The sequence below is a fragment of the Pseudochaenichthys georgianus genome, chromosome 16 (genome assembly GCF_902827115.2).
Source record: "Pseudochaenichthys georgianus chromosome 16, fPseGeo1.2, whole genome shotgun sequence".
Lineage (NCBI taxonomy): Eukaryota > Metazoa > Chordata > Actinopteri > Perciformes > Channichthyidae > Pseudochaenichthys > Pseudochaenichthys georgianus.
This window is the reverse complement of record NC_047518.2, coordinates 7,848,305-7,873,129: the sequence shown is the minus strand read 5'-3', so window position 1 is coordinate 7,873,129 and position 24,825 is coordinate 7,848,305. Positions and strand designations below refer to the sequence as shown.

Below are 24,825 nucleotides of genomic sequence, written 5' to 3'. Positions count from 1 at the left end.
AAGATTGGTTCAAAAGACCTCATGAAAGACGACACAGGAAGTGAGGATACCCGGCCCGGAGGAAGCCCGGGGTCCCCTTCTGGAGCCAGGCCCAGAAGGAGGACTCGTCGGCGAGCGTCTGGTGGCCGGGCTTGCCACGGAACCCGGCCGGGCCCAGCCCGAAAAGGCAACGTGGGCAACACCTCCGCTTCTCCGTCCCGCGGGCCCACCACCTACGGGAAACATCGATGGGGTCGGGTGCGCTGCCAGAAGGGTGGCAGTGAAAGCGGAGGGTCTCGACGGACCAGACCCGGGCGGCAGAAGCTGGCTTTGGGGACGTGGAACGTCACCTCTCTGGGGGGGAAGGAGCCGGAGCTTGTGCGGGAGGTGGAGCGGTACCAGTTGGATCTGGTTGGGCTCCCCTCTACGCACAGCGTCGGCTCTGGAACCTTACTTCTGGATAGGGGTTGGACTCTATTCTTCTCCGGAGTTGCTCAAGGTGTGAGGCGCCGGGCGGGTGTGGGGATACTCACAAGTCCCCGGTTAGGTGCTTCGTTGTTGGAGTTTACCCCAGTGGACGAGAGGGTCGCCTGCCTACGCCTGCGGGTTATGGGGGGGAAAACTCTGACTGTTGTGTGTGCTTATGCACCCAACAGCAGTTCAGAGTATTCGGCCTTCTTGGAGACCCTGGAAAGAGTCCTGTATGGGGCTCCTGAAGGGGACTCCTTAGTCTTGCTGGGAGACTTCAACGCACATGTGGGCAATGATGGAGACACTTGGAGGGGCGTGATTGGGAGGAACGGCCCCCCTGATCTGAACCGGAGTGGTGGTTTGTTACTGGACTTCTGTGCTAGTCATGGATTGGCCATAACAAACACCATGTTCGAACATAAGGATGCTCATAAGTGTACGTGGTACCAGAGCACCCTAGGCAGAAGGTCCATGATCGATTTCGTTATCGTATCATCGGACCTGAGGCCGTATGTTTTGGACACTCGGGTAAAGAGAGGGGCGGAGTTGTCAACTGATCACCATCTGGTGGTGAGTTGGGTCGAGTGGCGGGGGAAGCCTCTGGATAGACCTGGTAAGCCCAAACGTGTAGTTCGGGTGAACTGGGAACGTCTGGAGGAGGCCCAAGTTCAGGAGGCCTTCAACTCACACCTCCGGCGGAGCTTTTCGGGCATTCCTGTGGAGGTTGGGGACATTGAACCAGAGTGGTCGGTGTTCAAAGCCTCTATTGCCGAAGCCGCGGTGGGGAGCTGTGGTCTCAAGGTCCTAGGTGCCTCAAGGGGCGGTAACCCTCGAACCTCCTGGTGGACACCGGTGGTCAGGGAAGGCGTCCGACTGAAGAAGGAGGCCTTCAGGGATTTGTTATCCCGGGGGACTCCCGAGGCAGTTGCAAGGTACCGACAGGCCCGAAGGGCAGCAGCCTCATCCGTGGCCGAGGCAAAGTAGCGGGTGTGGGAGAAGTTTGGAGAAGACATGGAGAAGGACTTTCGGGCGGCACCAAAGTTGTTCTGGAAAACTGTCCGACACCTCAGGAGGGGGAAGCAGGGAACCATCCAAGCTGTGTACAGTAAGGATGGGACTTTGTGGACCTCAACTGATGGAGTGTTGGGGCGTTGGAAGGAACACTTTGAGGAACTCCTGAACCCGACAACTCCGCCCTCTATGTTAGAGGCAGAGCTGGAGTATGACGGGGGATCAACACCAATCTCCCGGTGGGAGGTCACTGAGGTCGTTAAACAACTCCACAGTGGCAAAGCCCCGGGGGTGGATGAGATCCACCCGGAAATGCTGAAGGCTCTGGGTGTTGAGGGACTGTCATGGTTGACACGTCTCATCAACGTTGCGTGGAAGTCGGAAACAGTGCCGAAGGAGTAGCAGACCGGGGTGGTGGTCCCCCTTTTCAAAAAGGGGGATCAGAGGGTGTGTGCCAATTACAGAGGCATCACACTACTCAGCCTCCCCGGGAAAGTTTACTCCAAGGTACTTGAAAGGAGGGTCAGGCCGATTGTCGAACCTCAGATTGAGGAGGAACAATGCGGATTCCGTCCTGGTCGTGGAACGACGGATCAGCTTTTTACTCTCGCAAGGATCCTGGAGGGGGCCTGGGAGTATGCTTATCCGGTCTACATGTGTTTTGTAGACTTGGAGAAGGCGTATGACCGGGTTCCCAGGGAGTTACTGTGGGAGGTGCTGCGGGAGTATGGGGTGAGGGGGTCTCTACTCAGGGCCATCCAATCTCTGTACTCCCAAAGCGAGAGCTGTGTCCGGGTCCTCGGCAGTAAGTCGGACCCATTTCCGGTGAGGGTTGGCCTCCGCCAGGGCTGCGCTTTGTCACCAATCCTGTTTGTAATATACATGGATCGGATTTCGAGGCGTAGTCGTGGGGGGGGGGGTCTGCAGTTCGGTGGACTAAGGATTGCACCACTGCTTTTTGCAGATGATGTGGTTCTGATGGCTTCATCGGTCTGCGACCTTCAGCACTCACTGGATCGGTTCGCAACCGAGTGTGAAGCGGCTGGGATGAGGATCAGCACCTCCAAATCTGAGGCCATGGTTCTCAGCAGGAAACCGATGGACTGTCCACTCCAAGTAGGGAATGAGTCCTTACCCCAAGTGGAGTTCAAGTATCTCGGGGTCTTGTTCTCGAGTGAGGGAACAATGGAGCGTGAGATGGGCCGGAGAATCGGAGCAGCGGGAGCGGTACTGCAGTCGCTTTACCGCACCGTTGTGACGAAAAGGGAGTTGAGCCAGAAGGCAAAGCTCTCTGTCTACCGGGCCATTTGCGTTCCTACCCTCACCTATGGTCATGAAGGATGGGTCATGACCGAAAGAACGAGATCGCGGATACAAGCGGCCGAGATGGGTTTCCTCCGCCGGGTGGCTGGTGTCTCCCTTAGAGATAAGGTGAGAAGTTCGGTCATCAGGGAGGGACTCGGAGTTGAGCCGCTCCTCCTTCGCGTCGAAAGAAGCCAGTTGAGGTGGTTCGGGCACCTAGTTAGGATGCCACCTGGGCGCCTCCCTAGGGAGGTGTTCCAGGCACGTCCAGCTGGGAAGAGACCAAGGGGTAGACCTAGGACCAGGTGGAGGGATTATATCTCTTCGCTGGCCTGGGAGCGCCTTGGGATCCCCCAGTCAGAGCTGGTTGATGTCGCCAGGGAAAAGAAAGTTTGGGGCTCTCTGCTGGAACTGCTACCCCCGCGACCCGACCACGGATAAGCGGGAGAAGATGGATGGATGGATGGATGGAAATGAAGATCAAGCTTTCATTTTTATTTGCAAAGTGGACAGACTGTATTTTTATGAACACTATAATTCATACTGTATCGAGGAGACAATTGATTCATTTTCTGTTATGTCTATTGATGATTTGGGTTATTATAGACCCTGTGACAAACAGTTTTCTAATGAGATGGATGGAAAAACATACATAGACATACACATTGTCATATTGTGTGACCTGTGCTGTTAAGGACTGAATGGACATACTGTGGAATGTTAATGTAAGCCAATGCTGTAGGTCAGTGATTCTCAAACTTTTTCTGTCAGGCCCCCCCTTTGGAGAAAAAAAAAATCGGGCCCCCCCAAAACAAATAGTCACGTAATGGGCCAAGTCAACATCTATTAAAATACATCAATATGAACGTGAGCATTCCTTTCAAAAAAATAAAATAAAACACTTGCTAGAACAGTGATAATAAAACAATGCTCCATACTGTAAGTCTTTGTGCTCAAAAAAATAAATACATAATACAATTGTGCAATCCCTTTACTAGAACAATAAGTTATAATACTTTGCCACTTTGCAATCACAGCATCAGTGGCTGCAGCATCAGTGGCTGTTTCGCACTGCACGTTTCTTCAAAACGGGGCTGCAGGCTCAGTGGCGGCGCCAGAGATTTATTTTGGGGGTGCTGTGGGGTAGCTTGACGTTTCATAGAGGGTGCTCAAACATTTAGGGTTTCCCATTAATGTACCGGTCGCTACAGGGGAATTTTCTCTCGCCCCCCCCCCGTCATGCCTCTGTTACATGCAAACTTTGAAACTTGGCTTGTGTCTTTCTTTTATATCGTTTTTAAAAATAATGTTGCATTGTGTGTAGGTGAGATTATAAATTGACACCCTACAGTGCTTTTAAAATATGAAGCAACTCTAAAGAGTTGAGTTACATTTTATATCCTTAATAGTGTTAATATGACTTCAACTCTATTTAGTGTTAAAAAAAATTACACTTGTGGTGTTAACTTTTGACTCTGCAAGCTCGTGTTGCGTAAGTGTAACACTGACCGGTGTTGACCAGAGTTACATTTTAACTATAGAGAGAGTTTCTGGAACTCTGTCCAAGTGTAAACTTGTTAACACTTTCAAAAGTGTAATTTTAACTCAAAACAGTGTGGACCAATATAGACACTTTAAAGGTGTTGTATTCGACTCTATAAGAGTTAAATTACCACTGCTGATTTTGCTGCGGTTAATAGAAATGTGTTATTCATGTTTTTTTATTATCTATGCTTTTTAATGACTGTTTTTAAATGTAATTTTATAATGTGTTTCCGCTGCACTATTTTGTAATGCCCTTAATGTCTTTTATTTTTGTAAAGCACTTATAATTGCCTTGTGTTGAAAGGTGCTATATAAATAAACTTGCCTTGTGTTGTCATCTCATGCATCATGTTATTTAATGTCCTCCCAGGTATGGTAACTATATCGATGAACAGCGATCAGGCTCTGACGCTGGAGTAAAGATCCTGCTAAAAACAGTGGACAATGTCTTAAAAAAACGTTAACTATAAAAGTCCCACCGAGACAAATTACATTTTCATAGCAGGGAAATGATATATCGATATAGCAGCAAATCAGACAGCGTTGAAAGAAAATAATAAATAAGAGAGCATAACTATAAAAAGAAAGACCTTATGTTCTGCCAAGACAGAGAATAAAACAAAAAGACTGCTTAATGGAGGGGATTAGTAAATACTTCATGTAAACATACATGTGGAGTGTTTATTTTATGAATGCCCTGCAATGCTTGTTAAAAATATAAAATAAATGGTGTGAAAGTAGGTGTGAGTAGGTAGGCACAATAATTACAAAGTGCAAACACATTTCTGTCTGGCAAGCCTTCAGAAGCGCTTCCTGATATTTAATAACATGACTCATCCTCTCCGCTCACGGTCTGTTTGACTGATGCTCAGATAATATGAAACCTGGAATATGTCAGATGTCTGTGTGACATAACTCTGTTCGGATCATGCTTTAAATGATATCTGTCAGAAAGGAAATAGCTTTCCGTCACCGCCCTATTTAAATGTACCACATGTGTAGCATATGCTAATATGGCAAAATAAAGGATTCTGCAGCAATGCTTCAGCTCGGAATACCAACGGTGTGGTGGAGCTGCAACAAACAAAGAGATGACCTCGATGAGGGAGGGGTCAGCCTGTCTGCCAGGAGAAAGGTAAAAGTGAACGTCTCTGGCTTTCAGACTTATGACAAAGAGATAAACGCAGAAATTACAGTCATGCCTGAGTGTTTTTTTTTTTAACCTGTTTCAATTTAGCAGGGCACACAATGAATCAGACAGCAGCTTAAGCAATTAACAAGGACAGACATTATGGTAATGAGAGCGCGGCGCTTGTGAGGTCACTGTCGTCGTGCATGTTAAGCCACGACTGAGGGCAGGGATTCTCCAACGCCACATTCATTGTAGGCAGCACAACGAAATGAGGTGCAGAATTAGTTTACCTGATTTCTCCCACAACAACAAAACCGTCTCTCCACCAAATTTCATTTCACCTTTTTCATGATTTGATGCAATGAGACAAGATGCTGAAGATTTTAGGGAGTACCCTGTTGAGGTCATTTTCAGTGTGAATGCTGATTCCACAATGGATGTATTAAGAGAATTGGATACAGCTTTGGTAGCGGGGCCCTTTTCATTCCTATGAAAGTCGCTCAGTGGCGCCTAATGCCAAAATGACTTAAGTGCACAAATACCTGAATCTTGCTCATTAAAGCATGTGCACATGCTCTTTCCTTAAAGACGACATGTGCTAATGTTCAGGTTCATATTTGTATTCTGTGCCTCGACATGTCTGCATGCTTTAATGTTCAAAAAGCTCTTTATTTCTCTCATACTGCCTGTGCTGCAGCACCTCTTTTCACCCTCTGTCTGAAACCAGAGCCCAGTCTGCTCTGATTGGTCAACCACTTAGCGATGTCCCATCCCTTAGCGTATCAAATACAATGTGTTGGAGTGCTTGCAAAAATAGTTTTACATAAGGAGGTGTGGGAGAAACTTCTTTACAGCCCAGTTTCATACACAAAGACCTATAACACACTATGTTCACTCACATGTTCACGTCTTGCCGTGATATCGGGTTGAACACACTACAGGACAGGGAAAAGCCCCAAAAGCACAATAGGGCCTCTTTAAGCTTTGCCTGCTGCATTTAAGGCGGCAGAACGTACGGTCTCAGCTCAGTCAGTTGGAAGGAGGAGGGGAAGGAGCTCTGAAACTAAGCTTTTTAGATCATTTACAACTATAAGGCCTTACAGATTTTAATATGGGCTATAAGTGTTTTTCTCCTGTGAAGTTGATCTAAATCAAAATATATCTGCTGATTCTGCTGAAGACGTCTCTTTCCCAATGTCAACAGGAACAGTTTATTGGGGCCAAAAGACATCACAGACTCGCACATAAGTTTTAGTCCCACTACAAAATGTGTTTCAATGGCTCACTTCCTGGTTGGCTTGGCTTGGTTAAGCGACCAAGTCCATCTCTGACAGGATACAGTAAATACGTTGGCTATTTATTCTAGATCTATAATGCTCGACAGAGGTTTTTGCTAGCTGCCAAGAACACCATTTGATGGAAAGTAGAACCTTCTAAATGTTTGCTTTTGAAGTCAAACACTGCACTTGGCTCCAATCTTATTATTAACTTTGGCACCAAACCCAAGATTGTTGTTGAGCAAAGCCATACTGTTCAAACGGCAATTTCAATCACTAAATGTAAAAACAATGGTGCTGAATGGAGTGAGAAGGGGAAGTGCAATCTGTCATGATCAGCGAGTTCATAAGTTACAGCACATCAGCAGTTCACTACTTAAGCACACACAACCGTATATACAGCACACAAATCAAGCCGTTAATCAAACTTTTACGGAACCTTTCACCATGTCAATATGCATTAGCTGCTGACTGATTGCCATTTGTCTAATTAATCAATATCCACCTTCAAACTCATGCCATTAATTCACTGATGAGCAGGGTCACAGCACACTCCTCGCACACATAAATCTTCGCCTGTCGCTGATCCAAAAATAACCGCCCAGTTCTGCCCGCCTGACGACTCTCGACAGCGCAGAATGAAGTTAAAGAGGTAGTAATCAACAAGAGAATGATGAGAAAGATCTTTTATATTCTCTCGGTTCTTGTTAATCTGGACTGGAGACGTCACATCGACTCCGTGTATCAGCTCGTGTTGGAAGCTATAAAGACACTCGGTGAGCTTTTTGTGTTTTGAAAAGGTACAGTTATTACACACACAGTCAATTACAGGTCTCAAGTGGGAACGAGTATTGATTGAGCCACAAATCCAACAAAAGGGGCTTAAACTGAGTAACACCCAGTCTCCGATATCAATCCAGAAACATGACTCAGCGAGACCTCGCCGTTTGAGAAAAAAGAGAATGTGTTACTCCCCAGAGGTAAGCCCCTGTTTTCAATCAGCAGCCAACATGTTGCCGCTGCCGCCGCCAGTGCTTCCCAACTGGAATCATACCAAAGCGGCTGCATCGGCCTAACGCTTAACACCTCAACAGTCGAACTGGGAATCAAACACAAGGACTCTGATTTTACTTCTGCCTCCCCGTCACCCACTGTCTGTCCTTCTTCTTTTTTTCTCTTTAACATTCATCTCTCCTCTCATTTCTCCTATTGCCTACATTACTCTCTTTTCCTTTCCATTCCTTGTCTCTTGTGGGTTGATGTTTTTTGGCAAGTGTCCCAGATAAGAGAGTGGTATGAAAGCAGCGTGGAGGAACAGTTATTACAGGTGTGCTCTCAGAGAGGCTTCACACCACAGTGACAGAGATTCTTCTTATCACACCGATGTTCTCCGTCTGACTCCCTCAGGACCACTGGAAGGCTGGGCTGCACATCCATTGTAATAGCGAATCATCTCCAGAACGACAATGTATTTCTTAAATGACTTTATGTCTGTCGAAAACCAAGAAGCAGAAAAACAGATGGCGAAACACAACCGACATTCACAAAGTGATGGGTTGGCTGTCTCATTGGTCGACTGCTGTAACAACTCCATGTGCTTCAACAAGGTTCTTATCCAATGGCACTGCCAGCATATTTTTAGCATCAGAGAAAAGATACATTTATATTTCTCCAAATCACGGCAATCGTATATACATGTAGGATTTATGAACATCGCCAAGTGAATTTCACGTGTCATAGATACAAGCTGCTATTGGACGAATACAGTGTATAATAAAGATGAGATCAGAGCAGTGCCTGAGTCAATATGTTCAGATGCTTTGTTCCTAGCTGTTGTCATTACTTGTAATAAATATACGGCACTTATTTTCTAAGGAAAAATAATATTCGCAATCCTCATAATGGGCCGTAAAGTAAACCCGCCTATTCTTCAGGGCACTATGGCCTGAAGAATACGCCCTCGGTTGAAAGCACTGTCTATTTAAAGGTTTTTTGGAATGCAGAAGCGCGCTCCGCTTGGCAAGTGACTACAAACAACTAATCACAGCAAGATATATTTCCTGTCTTCTATAACCTCACTTTAAGGTAGATATTTATGGTAAAGTTGATTATTTTAGTACAGGGCAAATTTTACGCACAGCGTTTCCACTTAATGCGTCTTATGAACTCCCCTGCCAACATGTCACAGAATCATAAAATGCCTACTCCTCTGGGAATGAGAACCGGTGTCTCGCACACACAATCAAGTACAGGAAGCTACGCTTATATTGCTTCAAATACAAAACTCAATACAAATCGTTTGCATAGATGGCACTGCACTGGGTTTCAGTGATAAAACATGAGACTATACTTTTGATAAAGAGACGGGAAAGAGGCCATGATATGCCCTGGTAACCGCGCGTCTCAATAAAAAAGCAGAATATGGAGTTATGATCGAGCAGCGTGATGTGTGTCGAGCTCTGTGTGGTAACACTGTAGCAGCCAGCATTCATCTTTTAGGCGATCTGCCCCCCACCACGGTTCTACTGCCGCCAGGCTTCTCACCCGCACTAAGCCATAGCAACATATCACCCCCACCCTCATCCACCTCCACTGGCTGCCGGTCAAGTCCCGGATTCACTACAAAACACTCCTCCTCACGTACAAGTCCCTCCATACCCTCGCCCCCCAGTACTTAACATCCCTCCCCCTCTCGGAGTCTGCGGTCCTCAGACACGGGCCTGCTCTCCATCCCCCGCTCTCGCCTTCGTACTGTGGGTGACAGGGCGTTCAGTGTTGCGGCCCCCACCCTCTGGAATGCACTTCCTCCCGAGATCTGGAACGCTGCCTCCCTGGACATCTTCAAATCCTCACTGAAAACGCACCTGTTCACCCTGGCCTTCGGACCCCAGTCCTTTCCTGGCCCCCTGGCTTCCTTTATTTTATTTAATTTTTTCTTGTTTTGTTTGCTCCTCATTGTCTGTTTTGTTTTGTCTGTGTACAGCGACCTTGGGTCCTGTGAAAGGCGCTTTATAAATTCCATTTATTATTATTATTATTACTGCATGGATTTCATGAATTCAAGGAGCATTTCAAGCTAGATAGCAAATGTGTGGACCAGATATTGTAAGAATAACTCACATTCTGACTCTCCTGCTTTGCTGAAGTTAGCTCGAGAGTGTTGACTGGCAGCGGCTACATGACTTTCAAAACGAGCCATAACCGTGCACCAATGAACACGATTTGTTGTGTTTTGATTTTGCTCTAGAACAAGTTAACCGAAGCCTTCACTGCTAATTTGTTTTGTGCATGAGACTCACGGTCATGAAGCCGTCCAGTAGACCAGAGTCAGGTTTGGGGGGTGCTTGGAGTCGCTCCATGGACCATTTCTCGATGATGGAGGCCACCTGGCTGTTCTCCGTGCTGAGGATCCTGAAGCCAGTCATGTTCACACCACTGTATCGATACGCCTCCACGTCCAGCGCAAACAGATCCTGGATGTAAAGAAAATACATTAGAGATAGAAGAGAAGGATTATGATTCCATTATTAACGACCTTGCAGTTGATGAAAAGCTAAAAGCTGAAACCCCACTACTGAGCTAACAAGCAAACCAATTGCACCCCAATGTTAATACAGATTTGGGGCTTTTAATAACTTTTGAAACCCTGTCTCCAACAAAATGGTCATTTTCAGTTATGTTTCGGGGAAGCCTTTTAAAAAAAATTCTCGATACAGTTTTACATTCTAAATAGAAAGAACACAAAACAAAACCCCTGACTTAGCTTTAGAAAAAACTAAATGAAATGGTTAGGTTTAGATAAAAGGAAATGTTTGATTAAATGGAATGTGTATTTCTCCTGTGTGTGTTCGTCCTACCTATCCAACGCTTTCTCCCCACTACACAGAGTTTTGTGAACTTTGATTAGAAACATTAACAATCAAACCCAGCATGTGTTTGCCCAGAAATATGATTGACAATGCTGTTTAGTTGTACTGGTAATTTTTTAGTCAACTGTTATTACACATGCAAAGAGGGAGGTGTTTTTTTCATTGTATTAGTTTTACACTAGAAAGGACGGGGCAGTCTGCTTGTATCATCAATGATAAAGATCAATAGCGGTTTTAGGAAATATTTAAAAGATAAGAAAATGCAGACAGACTTTACATTTAGTCTGTCAATGTACACATTTACAGAGAAAAGTTTCTTCAAAACATTGAGCTTCACATGATGTGGTTTTCTGTAATATCATAAAGCTCTGTGCTAAAATACATTTCTCGAAAAAGCAAAGTTGACATTAAAATCAGATCAAAGCAGAGCACTTAATTGTAAAGAGTCCTATACATGTAAACCTGTCCTTTCTTCCATGAATAAGATCAAATGGCGCACAAAATAAATAATGCTAGGCTCAAATGTAGTTAAAAAGTCAACCTTTTTTCAATCTATTTTCTTTAAAAGTCTTTGTTTCTCACTCAGAGTAACAAAGCTGCATTCTCATTCATTCAACCTGTGTTCTCCATCAGATAATTAAAAAAAAGACAACATCTTGCATTCAATTATTCTGACACACTAGATTGATTGAAATGTTCCATATAATCTAATTACTAAAATATGTATAAATAAGGAATTAGCAAAAGACTAAATACAAAAAATAGCTGAAATAATTGAGAAACAAATTATTTTAAGTAATGACTAAAATGTTGTAACATTGAGGAGATTACAACTGGACTCAACGAACTATGCATACAAACTGGACTAAAACTGATCTTAATTATAAAGACTTCATCTAAAATAGCTGGAAATATCAAAACAACAAAACACTTAAATGTTGGGTGGGTAAGAATGGAGAAACCAGCTCGAGTGCGCTAGAATTTGAAAGTACGCAGCCGAAAAAAATCTGCCCCTTCCTTCAGACTTCCTTACAGAGCCCCTCCTCCAACACACGAACGCGCCAGTCTGTCCTCCTACAAAAAACGACCATACAGTAAGGTCGATTGTTCAGCAGCAAATTACGACCCATAGTCACGTTTTAAAGTGTAGCACCTCTAGTGGTTGTGTAAGAAACAACATGCTCCCGTTGATTGCAAACGCTCCGGAGGGTCGTTTATTCACAAATAACCCTCTCTGGAAAATCAATAAATTGTGAAATAGTTTGGCCATTAAAATGCTTTTTGATTCGATTTCTAGCAAGAAGTGTATATTGTACTTTTAGAATCCACGTCCAGTGGATGTGTAGGATCTATAGTTTGATAGATATTACGAAGATGATTTGAGGTCTCGCCAGGAGAACTGTATATGCGGCAGCTTCCAGGTAAAGTTAGCGCCAACCCTCACGGGGTGAAAACAGTTTTTCCGGTCTCGAAGTTTTCATAATAAAACCGGAAGTATCCTGGCTCCAAAATGGTGGAATGAGCTCCCCATTGACATCAGGACAGTAGAAAGCCTGCACATCTTCCGGCGCAGACTGAAAACTCATCTCTTTCGACTCCACCTCGAGCGATAGAATTACTAACTAAGAACTGCTAACAGAGCACTTATATACTAATAAAGGACTGGCTTATCTAAAGCCAGTTGAGTAGCACTTGGAATGCTTGGCTCTATGAAACCTGATGTACTTATATGATTCTGTTTTCTTCAAGGTTGTGTCTTCCTGGTCGAATGCACTTATTGTAAGTCGCTTTGGATAAAAGCGTTAGCTAAATGCAATGTAATAAAAGTATTCCCCTCACTGTCAAATGATTACACAGTGATATCTACATTACTCATCCACTAAAAAACATCAGTTTATCCTTGTTGATTACACAATATTGATTGGTTTAAATTGTGTACAATGCTTTTGTGTTTTTATCCTTCGATTCGGAGAAACAAATAGTTTTTTCGGAGTTTAGACACTACAGAGTTTCCGAAGACACTACACTACCCAGAATCCTCAGCTATCATTTGGGACTACAACATCCGCTTTGCTTTACAAACTCCATGATTAGTCCTCAAGCTCTGTGATTGGATGTTGGAGTGGCAGTGCGACAAGGTTATGCCGAGCGTCAAACATCTCTTTGAAATGGAATGGAACCACGGCAGACTTTCCAAAAATGGACTTGAACGGGTCCATCCCAGCCCCCCCCCCCCTCCTTGCTTGTGCCCATAATGGGCAGCATTAATATATACCCACATGGCAGCTAAGGTCAGAAGAGCTTTATTTAACAGCTGGTCTTATGTCTGTGACCCCTCCTGTTGTTCATTGATAAGCCTTGAAACATGCACTTGTCAAGGTTCAGAGGCACATTTAGCAAATATGGCAGTAGCCATCGATCATCTTAAGTTAAGATACTTTATTGATCCCAAGTTAGGAAATGTTTTTGTTACAGCAGCATACTTTGTTCTACTCCACTACAATTCAGAGGTTAACCTGGTATTTTTACTCCACTACATTTATTTGAGTTACTTTGCAGATTCTGATTAATGATGGGCCGGCTCAGATGATTGGTCATGCTTTTTACAGCGCCACGGCTTCCACAGATAACGTTTTTTTATGTATTTATTGTTAAAGCATTTAATGTATTCATTGTTATCGGGATGTTAAGAGCATTCCATGGAATATAACTACCCTACCTTTAACAAACGATAAGTAAGAGAAAATAAAAAAACCTGGCACTAAATGGCTGCCATATGTGGCCTCAGTATGTTGGGTTGGTTCACTGTGCTGGAAGAAGGATGCTGTCAGTTCCGGACTCTGTCTGCCAAACACAACAGTGGGAAATGACAACTACTACTGTCCCTCCCCTGCCTCATTCATGTTTGTATTACTTCTTTTCATCTGCCGGAAAACACCAGAGGGACATTTAATTATCTCACATAAATTGGGCCACACAGAATGGCTGCAGACATTTAGTATGCACATTTAGATGTTCCATTTCAAACCCAAAATGATCGCTTTTCGCCGCCAGGATGAAAAGCACAGACAGTTGAAGAATGAATCATTCTGTTTTCAAAGGAACTTGACGTTAAAAAAAGTAAAGGGAGGCGGAACACAAAGAGAGTGTGTTTTGATCAGGTTTTGATACAAGGCAACACAAACAGCCTCTTCAGGATAACAGTGGGATGGGACCGAGTCAAATCCTTGATGTGGAACATGGACTAAGAACATTTAGGGAGTGTGTGTGTGTGTGTGTGTGTGTGTGTGTGTGTGTGTGTGTGTGTGTGTGTGTGTGTGTGTGTGTGTGTGTGTGTGTGTGTGTGTGTGTGTGTGTGTGTGTGTGTGTGTGTGTGTGTGTGTGTGTGTGTGTGTGTGTGTGTGTGTGTGTGTGTGTGTGTGTGTGTGTGTGTGTGTGTGTGTGTGTGTGTGCCCTGAGATCAGAAGAGCTACAGCCTCTGAATGCTGCCCTTCACATTAACGTGACAAATGACAAGCTTCTGCCTCACCGAACGTAACAATATACATGTTAAAGGAATACATAATAAGGATACATACAAAAACATACAGAAGTGTATTCCCTTACAGTTACATGAATAAAGATATAATCAGATTAATGTTACATTTAAAAAAATAGGATTACTAGTAGGATCACAATGTTAAAACATATTTTAAATAAAGAACAATATATTACAAAGCAGATTGTATTTCTTATCTGCAAGCTTTTCTGTTCTGTAGCCACTTTAAGTGTGAATCTTTACGCCTACTGACTAAACTCAAATGGAGCATTTTCTGTTAGCTCAGATTTTATTTGAGCCTTTTTGATGTATGTGTTCAAGGATCACATGAGTTTGGCCTGTCAAAACTAAATAAAGGTAGAATGATTAACAGTGTTACCAGAAGTTTCCCTTGAAAGGGTTGGACTCTTTTCTTCAAGGGCAGTTGTGTTTGACCTTGTTTAAAGATGAACTTTGTGGATGACTGTTCACTGAAAGGTTTCCTGCTGACGTCTTCAGCTGTCTTCGTCTAACACTTGACCGTCACCCAGTGGCGGCCGGCCCATAGGGGCGCTAGGAGCACGGCCCCACCTCTTCACACAAACAATATTTTTTTTAATTAAATTAAAAAATATATATTTAAAAAATATATATATTTTATATTTTTATTTTTAAAAAACAAGGTAAATATCATACAATTGGTATCAGTAAAATGTATAATCTACAATAAAATCTCGTTTAAAATTGTGTTACGATGTCTAAAGTTACTGATAAGTCACATGTTCGTTGCGTGCGTTGACGTGAGTTGTTTTTTAGTCTCGTGAGTGACCAAGGTGATGAGAATGGCTTCGTGTCCCCGCCAAATTCCGTTCAATAGCTAATCTCCAATCCTTTCGAAAGGAGAAGTTTGGGAGATAAACTGTTGCTTAAAGACCTTGGACCGGACCAACCCGATTTGTATATATCGCAGCAAGCTCGTGAAAAAGACAAAACGTATCAACGAGGCTTCTCACGTAGCTGGTACACCAGAAAGGCATGGCTAGCTGGATGCAAACAGGTAAATGCTGTCTTTTGTTTCCCATGCTTGCTCTTCAAACAGCCGGGGACAGATACGATCTGTTCAGAAACTAGACAAAAGTTAAACAAGTACAAACCACAGACTGTCTGTGTCATGGAGAATACAGTCGCTGGTTTATTTATGTCTGTATAGGCCGTTGTTGTGAGTGTGGACGGTCGGAGCATATATAACGTTAGCTTAGCCAAGCTCCATTTAGAAAACACGCATTTTAAAAGGGTTTTTCGCCGTCTGTCTGCAGACTTGTCAAGGCATTAATTCATGGTTTTTACTAACCGGTATCAGTATGTTGTTACTTCGGCATCATTTTGAAACGTGTATTACAATTAAATCACGGTAAAATATGTTCATCTTGTTGTAGTTGTAGCCCCCTTGCCAGCGATTCTCTCTCTAGTTTAGCATGCTCAGCCCGACTCAGCCTGGTTGTTCCTGGCCCTAGAACCACGATTTTATGGGGCCAGAAAAACTGTGAATTAGGACCCGCTAGCCGGTACTAGGCCAAGTGGAAACGCAACCAAAAACGGGCCGCGCACGGCTCGGCACTGTCTCTGTCATGGCGAATACAGTCGCTGGTTTATTTATGCTTAGCCTGGTCGACCCAATCTCCATTCAGAAAACAAGCATTCTAAAAGGTTTTTCGCCTGCCGTCTGTCTGCAGACTTGTCAAAGCATTAATTCATGGTTTTTACTAACCGGTATCAGTATGTTGTTACATCGGCATCATTTAGAAACGTGTATTACAATTTAATCACGGTAAAATATGTTCATTTTGTTGTAGTTGTAGCTCCAGAGCGCGTCTTGTTTGAATGATGCGAGTAAACACAGCTGGCAGCCGCGCTGAAACTCGAGCGACTAGAGCGATGCGATAGGAGCGATGCGATAGGAGCGTTTATGCTACGTTCACACCGGACGCGATGCTAATATTCGCTTCGCTCTAAACAACAACGGCCTACATACATAAATAAACCAGCGACTGTATTCGCCATGACACAGACAGTCTGTGGTTTGTACTTGTTTAACTTGTGTCTAGTTTCTGAACAGATATGAGGAGCTGTGATCTCTGTGTGCTAACTGCTAACAGCTAATGGCTGATGTTTTCTGGTTGAACGTCAGTGACGGCAGGCTGAGATCCTCACCGCTGATTGGCTTCCGCGAGAACGCGTCACGTGAATTTGACGCCCGAGTTGAAAAAATGTCACTCTCGTGTTTGACGCGGCCCCCTTCAATCGCCTCAATCGCGTGATTCGCGCCGCGTCCACTGCTTCATGCGCGCCGTCAGAGCCAATTCGTGTCTGATCGTGTCTCTGCATTGACTTTACATGTAATTGCGCCGCCCCCAAACGTCACATCGCGTCCGGTCTGAACGCAGCATTAAAGCGAGCTCCGCGCTGCACTGGAAACGCGCCATTACATCACCAGAAGTCCTAAAAAAAAATTGTTTTACTCACTATATCAACAGCCCCACCACAAATATTTTCCACCAGCTGCCACTGCCGTCACCTCTCTTTGCCTTTAAATGAAGGTGGTTTTCTATTGCAATTTGGGTCCACCCTGCTCTACTTTCAGTAAGAGTTTCCCTGGCCACGGCTGCTCAGTCTTTACCCTGAGAGACTCAAATTGTTTAACGTCAAAAATGTTAGAAATAATAAAAGAAGAGTAACAATAGAGGGTGTTTGCAGTTTTCCTGTCAACAGTTTTACAGGTTCCCCTTTATGGTGGTTTATGGGGAAGGTTGGCTGTGGCTCAGTAGCTTGAGAGGTACTGGTCATAGTGTCTGTTATTCCCCCGCTCCGGTCAACATGTGGAAGTGTCCTTGTGCAAAAGCTCTGTGCCTGGCATCAATTCAATACATTAGATGATATATAAATCTGCTGAATTTACAAAAAGCCTTTTTTCTTTGCTCTAGACTAGAGGGTTGATTTGTATGGACATTGGGAATAAGCTCCAGTATGTGGTGGTAAAACAGTCAAAAACATTTCCATTTGGAGAAATGCACTACAGTTTAAAAACAATTTAAATATGAACATAAATGTGCCAAAACAAATGCAAATGAAGAAACCTCTTCACCAACTTGACGACAAATGTGCAGCATTTAGAAAACATTCACCAACTTGACGATACATGCACAGCGGTGACTAAAAGCACTGCTTAAAGAACGCTGCAAGTAAAAAGTTCTGCAGGAAGCTCAAAACACAACGGAAATCAGGGGACACTAAAAGGTAACGCAAACAGATAGGCCCGGAGTATTGTAGACGTTCGGGGATTATGAAGCTGGCCAACTGTAATTGGTGTTGGAAACCTACCTAAAATGTAAGTTTTATTAGCTCATTTGAACAATGTGATCACATGATTCCTTCTGATATTATTGCAGATGCTGAAAGCAATCAGAATCCGAAACGGGTTTATTGCCAGGTAGGTTCACACATACGAGGAGTTTGACTTGATGTCATGGTGCAGACATAAAATATAAAACAAGAAATATTTAAGGACACCGTATAGTTAAACGTAGCTAACCTAGTCAACCTAGTCAAATATACTGACACAACATTTAATTATGAAACGGACCAACTCTGCTGACTGTGACACTTGGCCACCTTTATAATCCCCAAACATCAACAAGCTCTCCAGTGTGCGTCACCTTTTAGTGTCCCCTGGTTTTCGTTGTGTTTGGAGCTTCTTGCGGCGTTTTCTAATTGCATCATTTTGTTCATGAAGTGCTTTTGGTAAAAGCTGCACATGTTTTGTCAGTTTGGTGAAGATGTTTCTTGACTTGCATATGTGTTGGCACCTCTGTGTTTATACATTTGCATCGTTTCTGAAGCGGCAGTGCATTTCCCCTAATGGCATGTGTTGGGCTGTTGTAGCGTGTTTGCACCTGTCGGCCACAGTACAGTCAGTATGTGAAATCTGTAGCACTCTTAAAAACTCTATAAGAAAGATGCGACTATGATATAAAGGAAGAAAAGGGAGAGAAAGACATAACTGTGGAACATAATGACGAAGAAGAAGAGCATTAATGTTCAAAAAGGTGGGAAACAGCAGAAAAGGATTGAAAAGAAGAAACAAATCTCAGTTATCCTAATGTCACAAAGTACTATGCTATTATTTTCTTTGGCTCTTGGAAACACATTAAAGGAAAAAATAACGACCCGAGGTAATAAAATGAATAGCTGAGAAAATGAAGATTGAAGAGCGGCGCCATCTCGTCTTTGGGCATGCAACAAATCTTCATGGGGATATGGAGCTCTGAGTTAGACCTGATGACAAAGAGACTGTGCAGCTCAGCCTCTTTCTCGACTTACCAGTGTGGTGAAGATATAGTGATAATACTCTGTCATCATCCCCATGGAGAGAGCCTGAGAGAGAGGGAGAGATTTATAAATGAATAGGGAGGATAAAATATGTCGTCATATTTCACACACACACACACACACACACACACACACACACACACACACACACACACACACACACACACACACACACACACACACACACACACACACACACACACACACACACACACACACACACACACACACACACACACACACACACACACACACACACACACACATTCCTCCACATGTGTGTCTGTATTACTGGCTGTATTACCATGTAATGTGAAGAGGCATATATGCTGCTACACTGCTGCAGCCACAGGCTCAGAGATAAGAGACAAACACCCACCAGAAAAAGGACATAAGCCAAATAAAGCAAAAGACAGAGCTCAGACTCATCCTATCTGGCATATGTAGGGGATGTGGGGGATAATGCATCTTTCTATAGAAGTGGGACAGCTGGAAAACATATATAAGGAAGTCATCCTAAAATAATGAGGTGGGAAATAGTTTGGAAGCGGGCGTTTAGAACAATCTGTGTAAAAAAACAGCTAGTCGTGTGATACTTATGCTGATGATATGAAAGTGTGAATATACAAGCATAACATGATGCGACTGGCTCTGAGTGGAAAATACTTTCAGCGCTGTGAACCAGGAAAGGTGCAAGCAGCTCATCAACATGTATTTGTTGGCGTTATTTCATCACACAGATGGATATGTTAAAGCAGCCACATATCCTATAAATATGTCAATATTTGATGATTCTGCACATAACAGTTTACATGCAGTGCTAATGTGTGAAGGAGTGTGTCCTTTATGTAGAGAAACGCAGAGAAAAAGTGTGAAGGTCAGTAGTGATGGGTGTGTTACACACTCCATTTTATGCACCGGAACTGCAATAAAAGGTTTTTATTAACTCTGAACCCTTTTAAACCGTTTTTAAAACACAATTGATCAAATAAAATGGCCTAGAACAAGGTTTTAGAATTTAGATTTCAACAGTCTTGCCTTGAGACATGTTTAGTGAATGACATATTATTAAAAAAGACACAGTACTCCAAAGTCTGACCAGAGCGGTTTCCTTCAAGTCTTTACAATTGGGTCCACTTTTATTTTGACAATCTACATTGCAATAATATCTAACATGATATTTTGTCCTACTCTTTACAAGATCACAGATTATTTGAATGCAGCTTCAAATAAAAAAGAAAAAGGCGTTCAGCCATCCAATAGACGTGGAGTACAATTGCTGTTGAGGTTGATGGGGCCCTTAGATTAGGATGCACCCTGAATGCCCTCCATGGATTTAATCCAGCTTTCTAGAAATTGGAGAAGAAGGAAACCTTTGGACCGGAGAACATCTTGGAGAGTTGGAAGACATGGCTTTGGAGAAGGCTTAACCCTAACCCTAACCCTAACCTTGCCACAAATAATTGGTGTCTATAGACTGGTGTGAGATTAGTGGGGAGTCAGAGGAAGGAAAACCAGAATAGAATGAGCACAGAGAGATACTTGATGAATGGGTAAACAAGACTCTGTTGCAGTTACATTTGTATTTTATGTTGATTAGAACAGAGTCACTCTAAATGGCTGCCCTGTTCAGTAGGAGTTGTCATCTGCCTCTGATCGCTGCAAATCTTATGTGCTACCACAAATGAGCTACCACAGAATCATGTACTTATTCACCCCATCAAGAGGCTATCTGTTTTTAGATGTAGATGGTGGTGTCAAAGTGTCACTAAACTGAAGTATATCCCAGACTAGGACTGTGTGTAGAGGATGGTTAAACAGACAGGAAGTGATAATGGCTGCCTGGATCAGGTGGGGGACCTTGAGAAGCCTCCTCCAGCCTTCTTTCTGTTTGAGGATCAGCCCACTCACCACCAGTGATTCACATGGTGTCATTTCCTGAACCTTTGTATACCAGAGGAATGCTGGAAACCTTTCCATGCTTATGTATCTATGTTCCAATTTGTTATGTCATTTATAAAAAGCAAATCAATGGAGAAAAACATTCTGTTCAGTTATAATCACTGTGAACGACAGAAAAAGCACTTCCTAATTTAGTTGTAGCTTGAAGGTGGATTCTGATATACACTGAACAAAAATATAAACGCAACACTTTTGTTTTTGCTCCCATTTTTCATGAGATGAACTCAAAGATCTAAAACATTTTCTATATACACAAAATAACCATTTCTCTCAAATATTGTTCACAAATCTGAGAAAATCTGTGATAGTGAGCTGAGCACTTCTCCTTTTCCGAGATAATCCATCCCACCTCACAGGTGTGGCATATCAAGATGCTGATTAGACAGCATGATTATTGCACTGGTGTGCCTTAGGCTGGCCACAATAAAAGGCCACTCTGAAACTTGCAGTTTTGCTTTATTGGGGGGGTCTGGGGGGGTCCGAAAACCAGTCAGTATCTGGTGTGAGGGGTAGGATTAGGGTTAGGGGTAGGGTTAGGGTTAGGGTAATGTTGTGAATTGAGTGGCCCATGGTGGTGGTGAGGTTATGGTATGGGCAGGCATATGTTATGGACGACGAACACAGGCAACTCAATTCACAACATTACCCTAACCCTAACCCTACCCCTAACCCTAATCCTACCCCTCACACCAGATACTGACTGCTTTTCGGACCCCCCCAGACCCCCCCAATAAAGCACAAATGCACGTTTCAGAGTGGCCTTTTATTGTGGCCAGCCTAAGGCACACCTGTGCAATAATCATGCTGTCTAATCAGCATCTTGATATGCCACACCTGTGAGGTGGGATGGATTATCTCAGAAAAGGAGAAGTGCTCACTATCACAGATTTTTTCAGATTTGTGAACAATATTTGAGAGAAATGGTTATTTTGTGTATATAGAAAATGTTTTAGATCTTTGAGTTCATCTCATGAAAAATGGGAGCAAAAACAAAAGTGTTGCGTTTATATTTTTGTTCAGTGTATATCAGAATCCACCTTCAAGCTACAACTAAATTAGGAAGTGCTTTTTCTGTCGTTCACAGTGATTATAACTGAACAGAATGTTTTTCTCCATTGATTTGCTTTTTATAAATGACATAACAAATTGGAACATAGATACATAAGCATGGAAAGGTTTCCAGCATTCCTCTGGTATACAAAGGTTCAGGAAATGACACCAAGTGTTGCGTTTATATTTTTGTTCAGTGTAACTGAAAGGAAATATGCTGTTCAATGTATTCACATGATTTTCTTCTTGGTTACACTTCTTGGTGTGTCTAATCCAGCTAAAATAATTAAGTTGATAACCTGAAATACTCTCTTTAGTATCATATGATAATGGTGTTCGCACAATGGAAAATCTGCTTGAACTCACCACATTTATTTTGATCTACAGCCTTTTATGTTCCGACCAGGCTAGCTTTAATATTTGTATTATTATTATTAGCCACTTGTCCTCCTCTCAACCATATATAAATCAATCAATTCTCTGCCAATTCCTTGTTCAATTGCACGATTAATCATGATTAAGTATATTACAAGGATGGTTCTGTTAGATACAGCTGGGAAATACTGTCAAAATCAGACAAATGTCAACAAATCATTTACTTAATTTCTTTTAATTGTAGGCCTTTTTGTCCTGACATTCTTTGACCAGTGTGACCATGATAAATGTACAGAGGTGGGAGAAGAACTCAGATATTGTACTGGAGTAAAAGTAAGAGTGTAGGAATGGTAAGTAAAAGTCCTGCATTCAAAAGGTTCCTTAAGTAAAAGTACAACATTATTAGCATAAAAATATAGTTAAAGTAGCGACAGTCAAAGTAGTCATTGTGCAGATTGGTCCATTTCAGAATAATATGATATGTTTTATAATGATTGATCATGAAAGTGTTCTCAAAGCTGGTGAAGGTGCAGCAAGTCTGAATGACTTTGTATACTGCAGGGTAGCTTGTGGATTTACTCCAGGTGGAACTAAAGTCTGATTTAACACTTGATTATATTTCACATCATTCATCCACATCTGTGAAGTAACTAAAGGGATTAAATACATGTTGTGGAGTAGAAGTACACAATTCACCTCTGAATTGTAGAGGAGTAGAAGTACAAAGTAGTCCAACATTGAAATACTCAAGTAAATTACAAGTATCTGAAAATTGTACTTAATTACTGTACTTGAGTAAATGTACTTAGTTCCTTCCCACCTCTGTAAATGTATCTCTTACTTACTGTAGGGACAATTTGGGGGGAAAGTTATAATTGAGCTATACTTCAACCCATGGCAGAGTATTTTTGTTCGAATAAAAAACTGCTTAACCCTGTGAGACAACATAAAAAGAAGCGACTTTGAAACATTAGAGTGTGTAAAGTGTTCTAGTGTTGCCTTAAAATAGCCTCACAAAGACAGATGGCAGCGACATCCATTTCCAGAATCCTGGTTTATTTGATATACATGACACACATTTTATGATTTTGAGTTTTAAAAAGGCTCTGAAACATTCAGGTGTTATCCAAGCTTTCTCCTCTGTTTGTCTTATTGGTCTGACACAGATCTGTCTGCATCTATATATAAGGTTACAGTCCTAGAGAGCCATGGCCTTAACTTACAAAGGTGATGCAAAGACGCAGATATCGTAATTTCGCACAAGGCAATGCCACACAATATGATGTCTTAAAATGAGAAGCCTTCATTGGTCTGATACAAGAAAGGTGGTCACTGTTATTGAATGAGTGAACTAAATATACAGCATGTAAATATAAGTGTTTTTTGAATGATTTATTCAACAAATCAGTGAAATGCTAGTCTGTGTCCTACATTACACACATTAAAGGTATATTATGTATCCTCTCTGTTGTCCTCCTTGTTGTGTCTACATTTGGGGGTTACGGTTTGACATGGCTGATGTGAAGCACTTATTATGACTAACTCAAAGGTGTGTCATGTAATGCGAATATCAGAGCGGGACTGTCTTTATTCCTTCCTGTTAGCACTGATTCTATCTGACATTAATAATGGAAGGAGTCCTTGACCTTGCAGCAATCTACCACCCGCCATTGATTAAACCCTGAGTGACAGCCTGGGGGCGGAAGTCATGTTGTCTTTAATATTTGATAAAACCTCAAAGCAGAAGAAATATGAATTCTTGTTAATTGAGCTACTCATTGCAGATTTGCTAATGTACGCCACATAGTATTCTGGTCTGCAGAGAATAGCCATTTTAAAGAATTTCAGGCTGACACATGCACAGCAAAGTCAATTAGGTCGTCATTTCAATGTGATAAATGTCGGAAAGTACATGTATGTTTGTGTGAGTTATTTCAAATACTGTTTTCTCCAATGTGTTGATATGTTGTGTGCAATTGTGGGATTAATACTAATATTATTTGATCAGACGATGCTTCCTGTGATCTCAACGTAAGTGTGTTATTGTGACAGGGTTCAAGGCTGCTGTATTTATGTCATGGTCTGTCCAAGAGATTTCCATCATGCAGAAGAAGAGGATCCCAGGAGAGGATGGAGCACAATTACCAGCAGCACAACATGACCATTATGATAATCAGATCATTAAGTCCTGACACACAGTGATTGCATAATGAGATGACTGAGTCGTCATTTAGACATAATTGATCTAAAAACTATTATTAGCAACTATGTTTACTTCCTGTGATATTATGAGAGGGAATGTACTTTAAAGATCTCCTATCATGCTATTTTCTAGGCATATATTATTTGTATCAGATATATACAAATATATAAAAAACACGTCTATGATGTGATTTGCCCAAAATACCAAACAGATCATGCATTTTAGACATTCCTCATATCCCTCTGTTTCAGCCCTGTTAGAGAATGGCTGATTCTCTGCTGGCCCCGCCCCCTTTTGAGCAGCACTGTGAGGTCTGTGACGAGCTGTCTGCTCTGCTCAGATACAGCTACAGGCTGCCGTGATTAAACGACATATCATGTTCCAAACCACTTCAAGGATTATTTCTGAAACAGTTTGGAGCTCAAATACTTTTTCTCTCTCGGGTTTACCACAAGGTGAGTTCCTTTGTATTTCCTGCTTTTTTACACATACTCTCTCCAGTACAGGTTAGCTCTGTGTTAGCGATGCTTGCTAATGTAAACACAGACCATATTACGTCCAAAACACGTCGGCATTGTTTCTGATAGCAACGTTTCTGATAGGGCCGTGGGCGTAAAGCCAGCCCACATTGTTGATATTACGTCATATCGGACGCAAATCTGGATCAGCTCCTTTGTACCATACAAACGCCTCAACCTCCACACCATATACTCCCATTTCAGTATATCAATAAATCAAAATCAGAA

General features: G+C 42.6%; 1 protein-coding gene across 5 annotated transcripts in view; it reads right to left on the bottom strand.

Moving 5' to 3' along the window:
- Positions 1–24,825, bottom strand: part of grik2 (glutamate receptor, ionotropic, kainate 2) — a 309,207-nt gene that overhangs the window by 162,474 nt on the left and 121,908 nt on the right. For all 5 annotated transcript variants that reach the window (XR_011644593.1, XM_034101861.2, XM_034101862.1 and 2 more), the window contains 2 exons: positions 18,481–18,534; positions 10,017–10,190 (listed from right to left, as the gene is read on the bottom strand). Coding sequence is in view for 4 of the 5 variants with exons in the window: in XM_034101861.2 (XP_033957752.1) it covers positions 10,017–10,190; positions 18,481–18,534 (228 nt within the window). In the remaining variant the exon portion in view is untranslated. The remainder of the gene's footprint in view (positions 1–10,016; positions 10,191–18,480; positions 18,535–24,825) is intronic.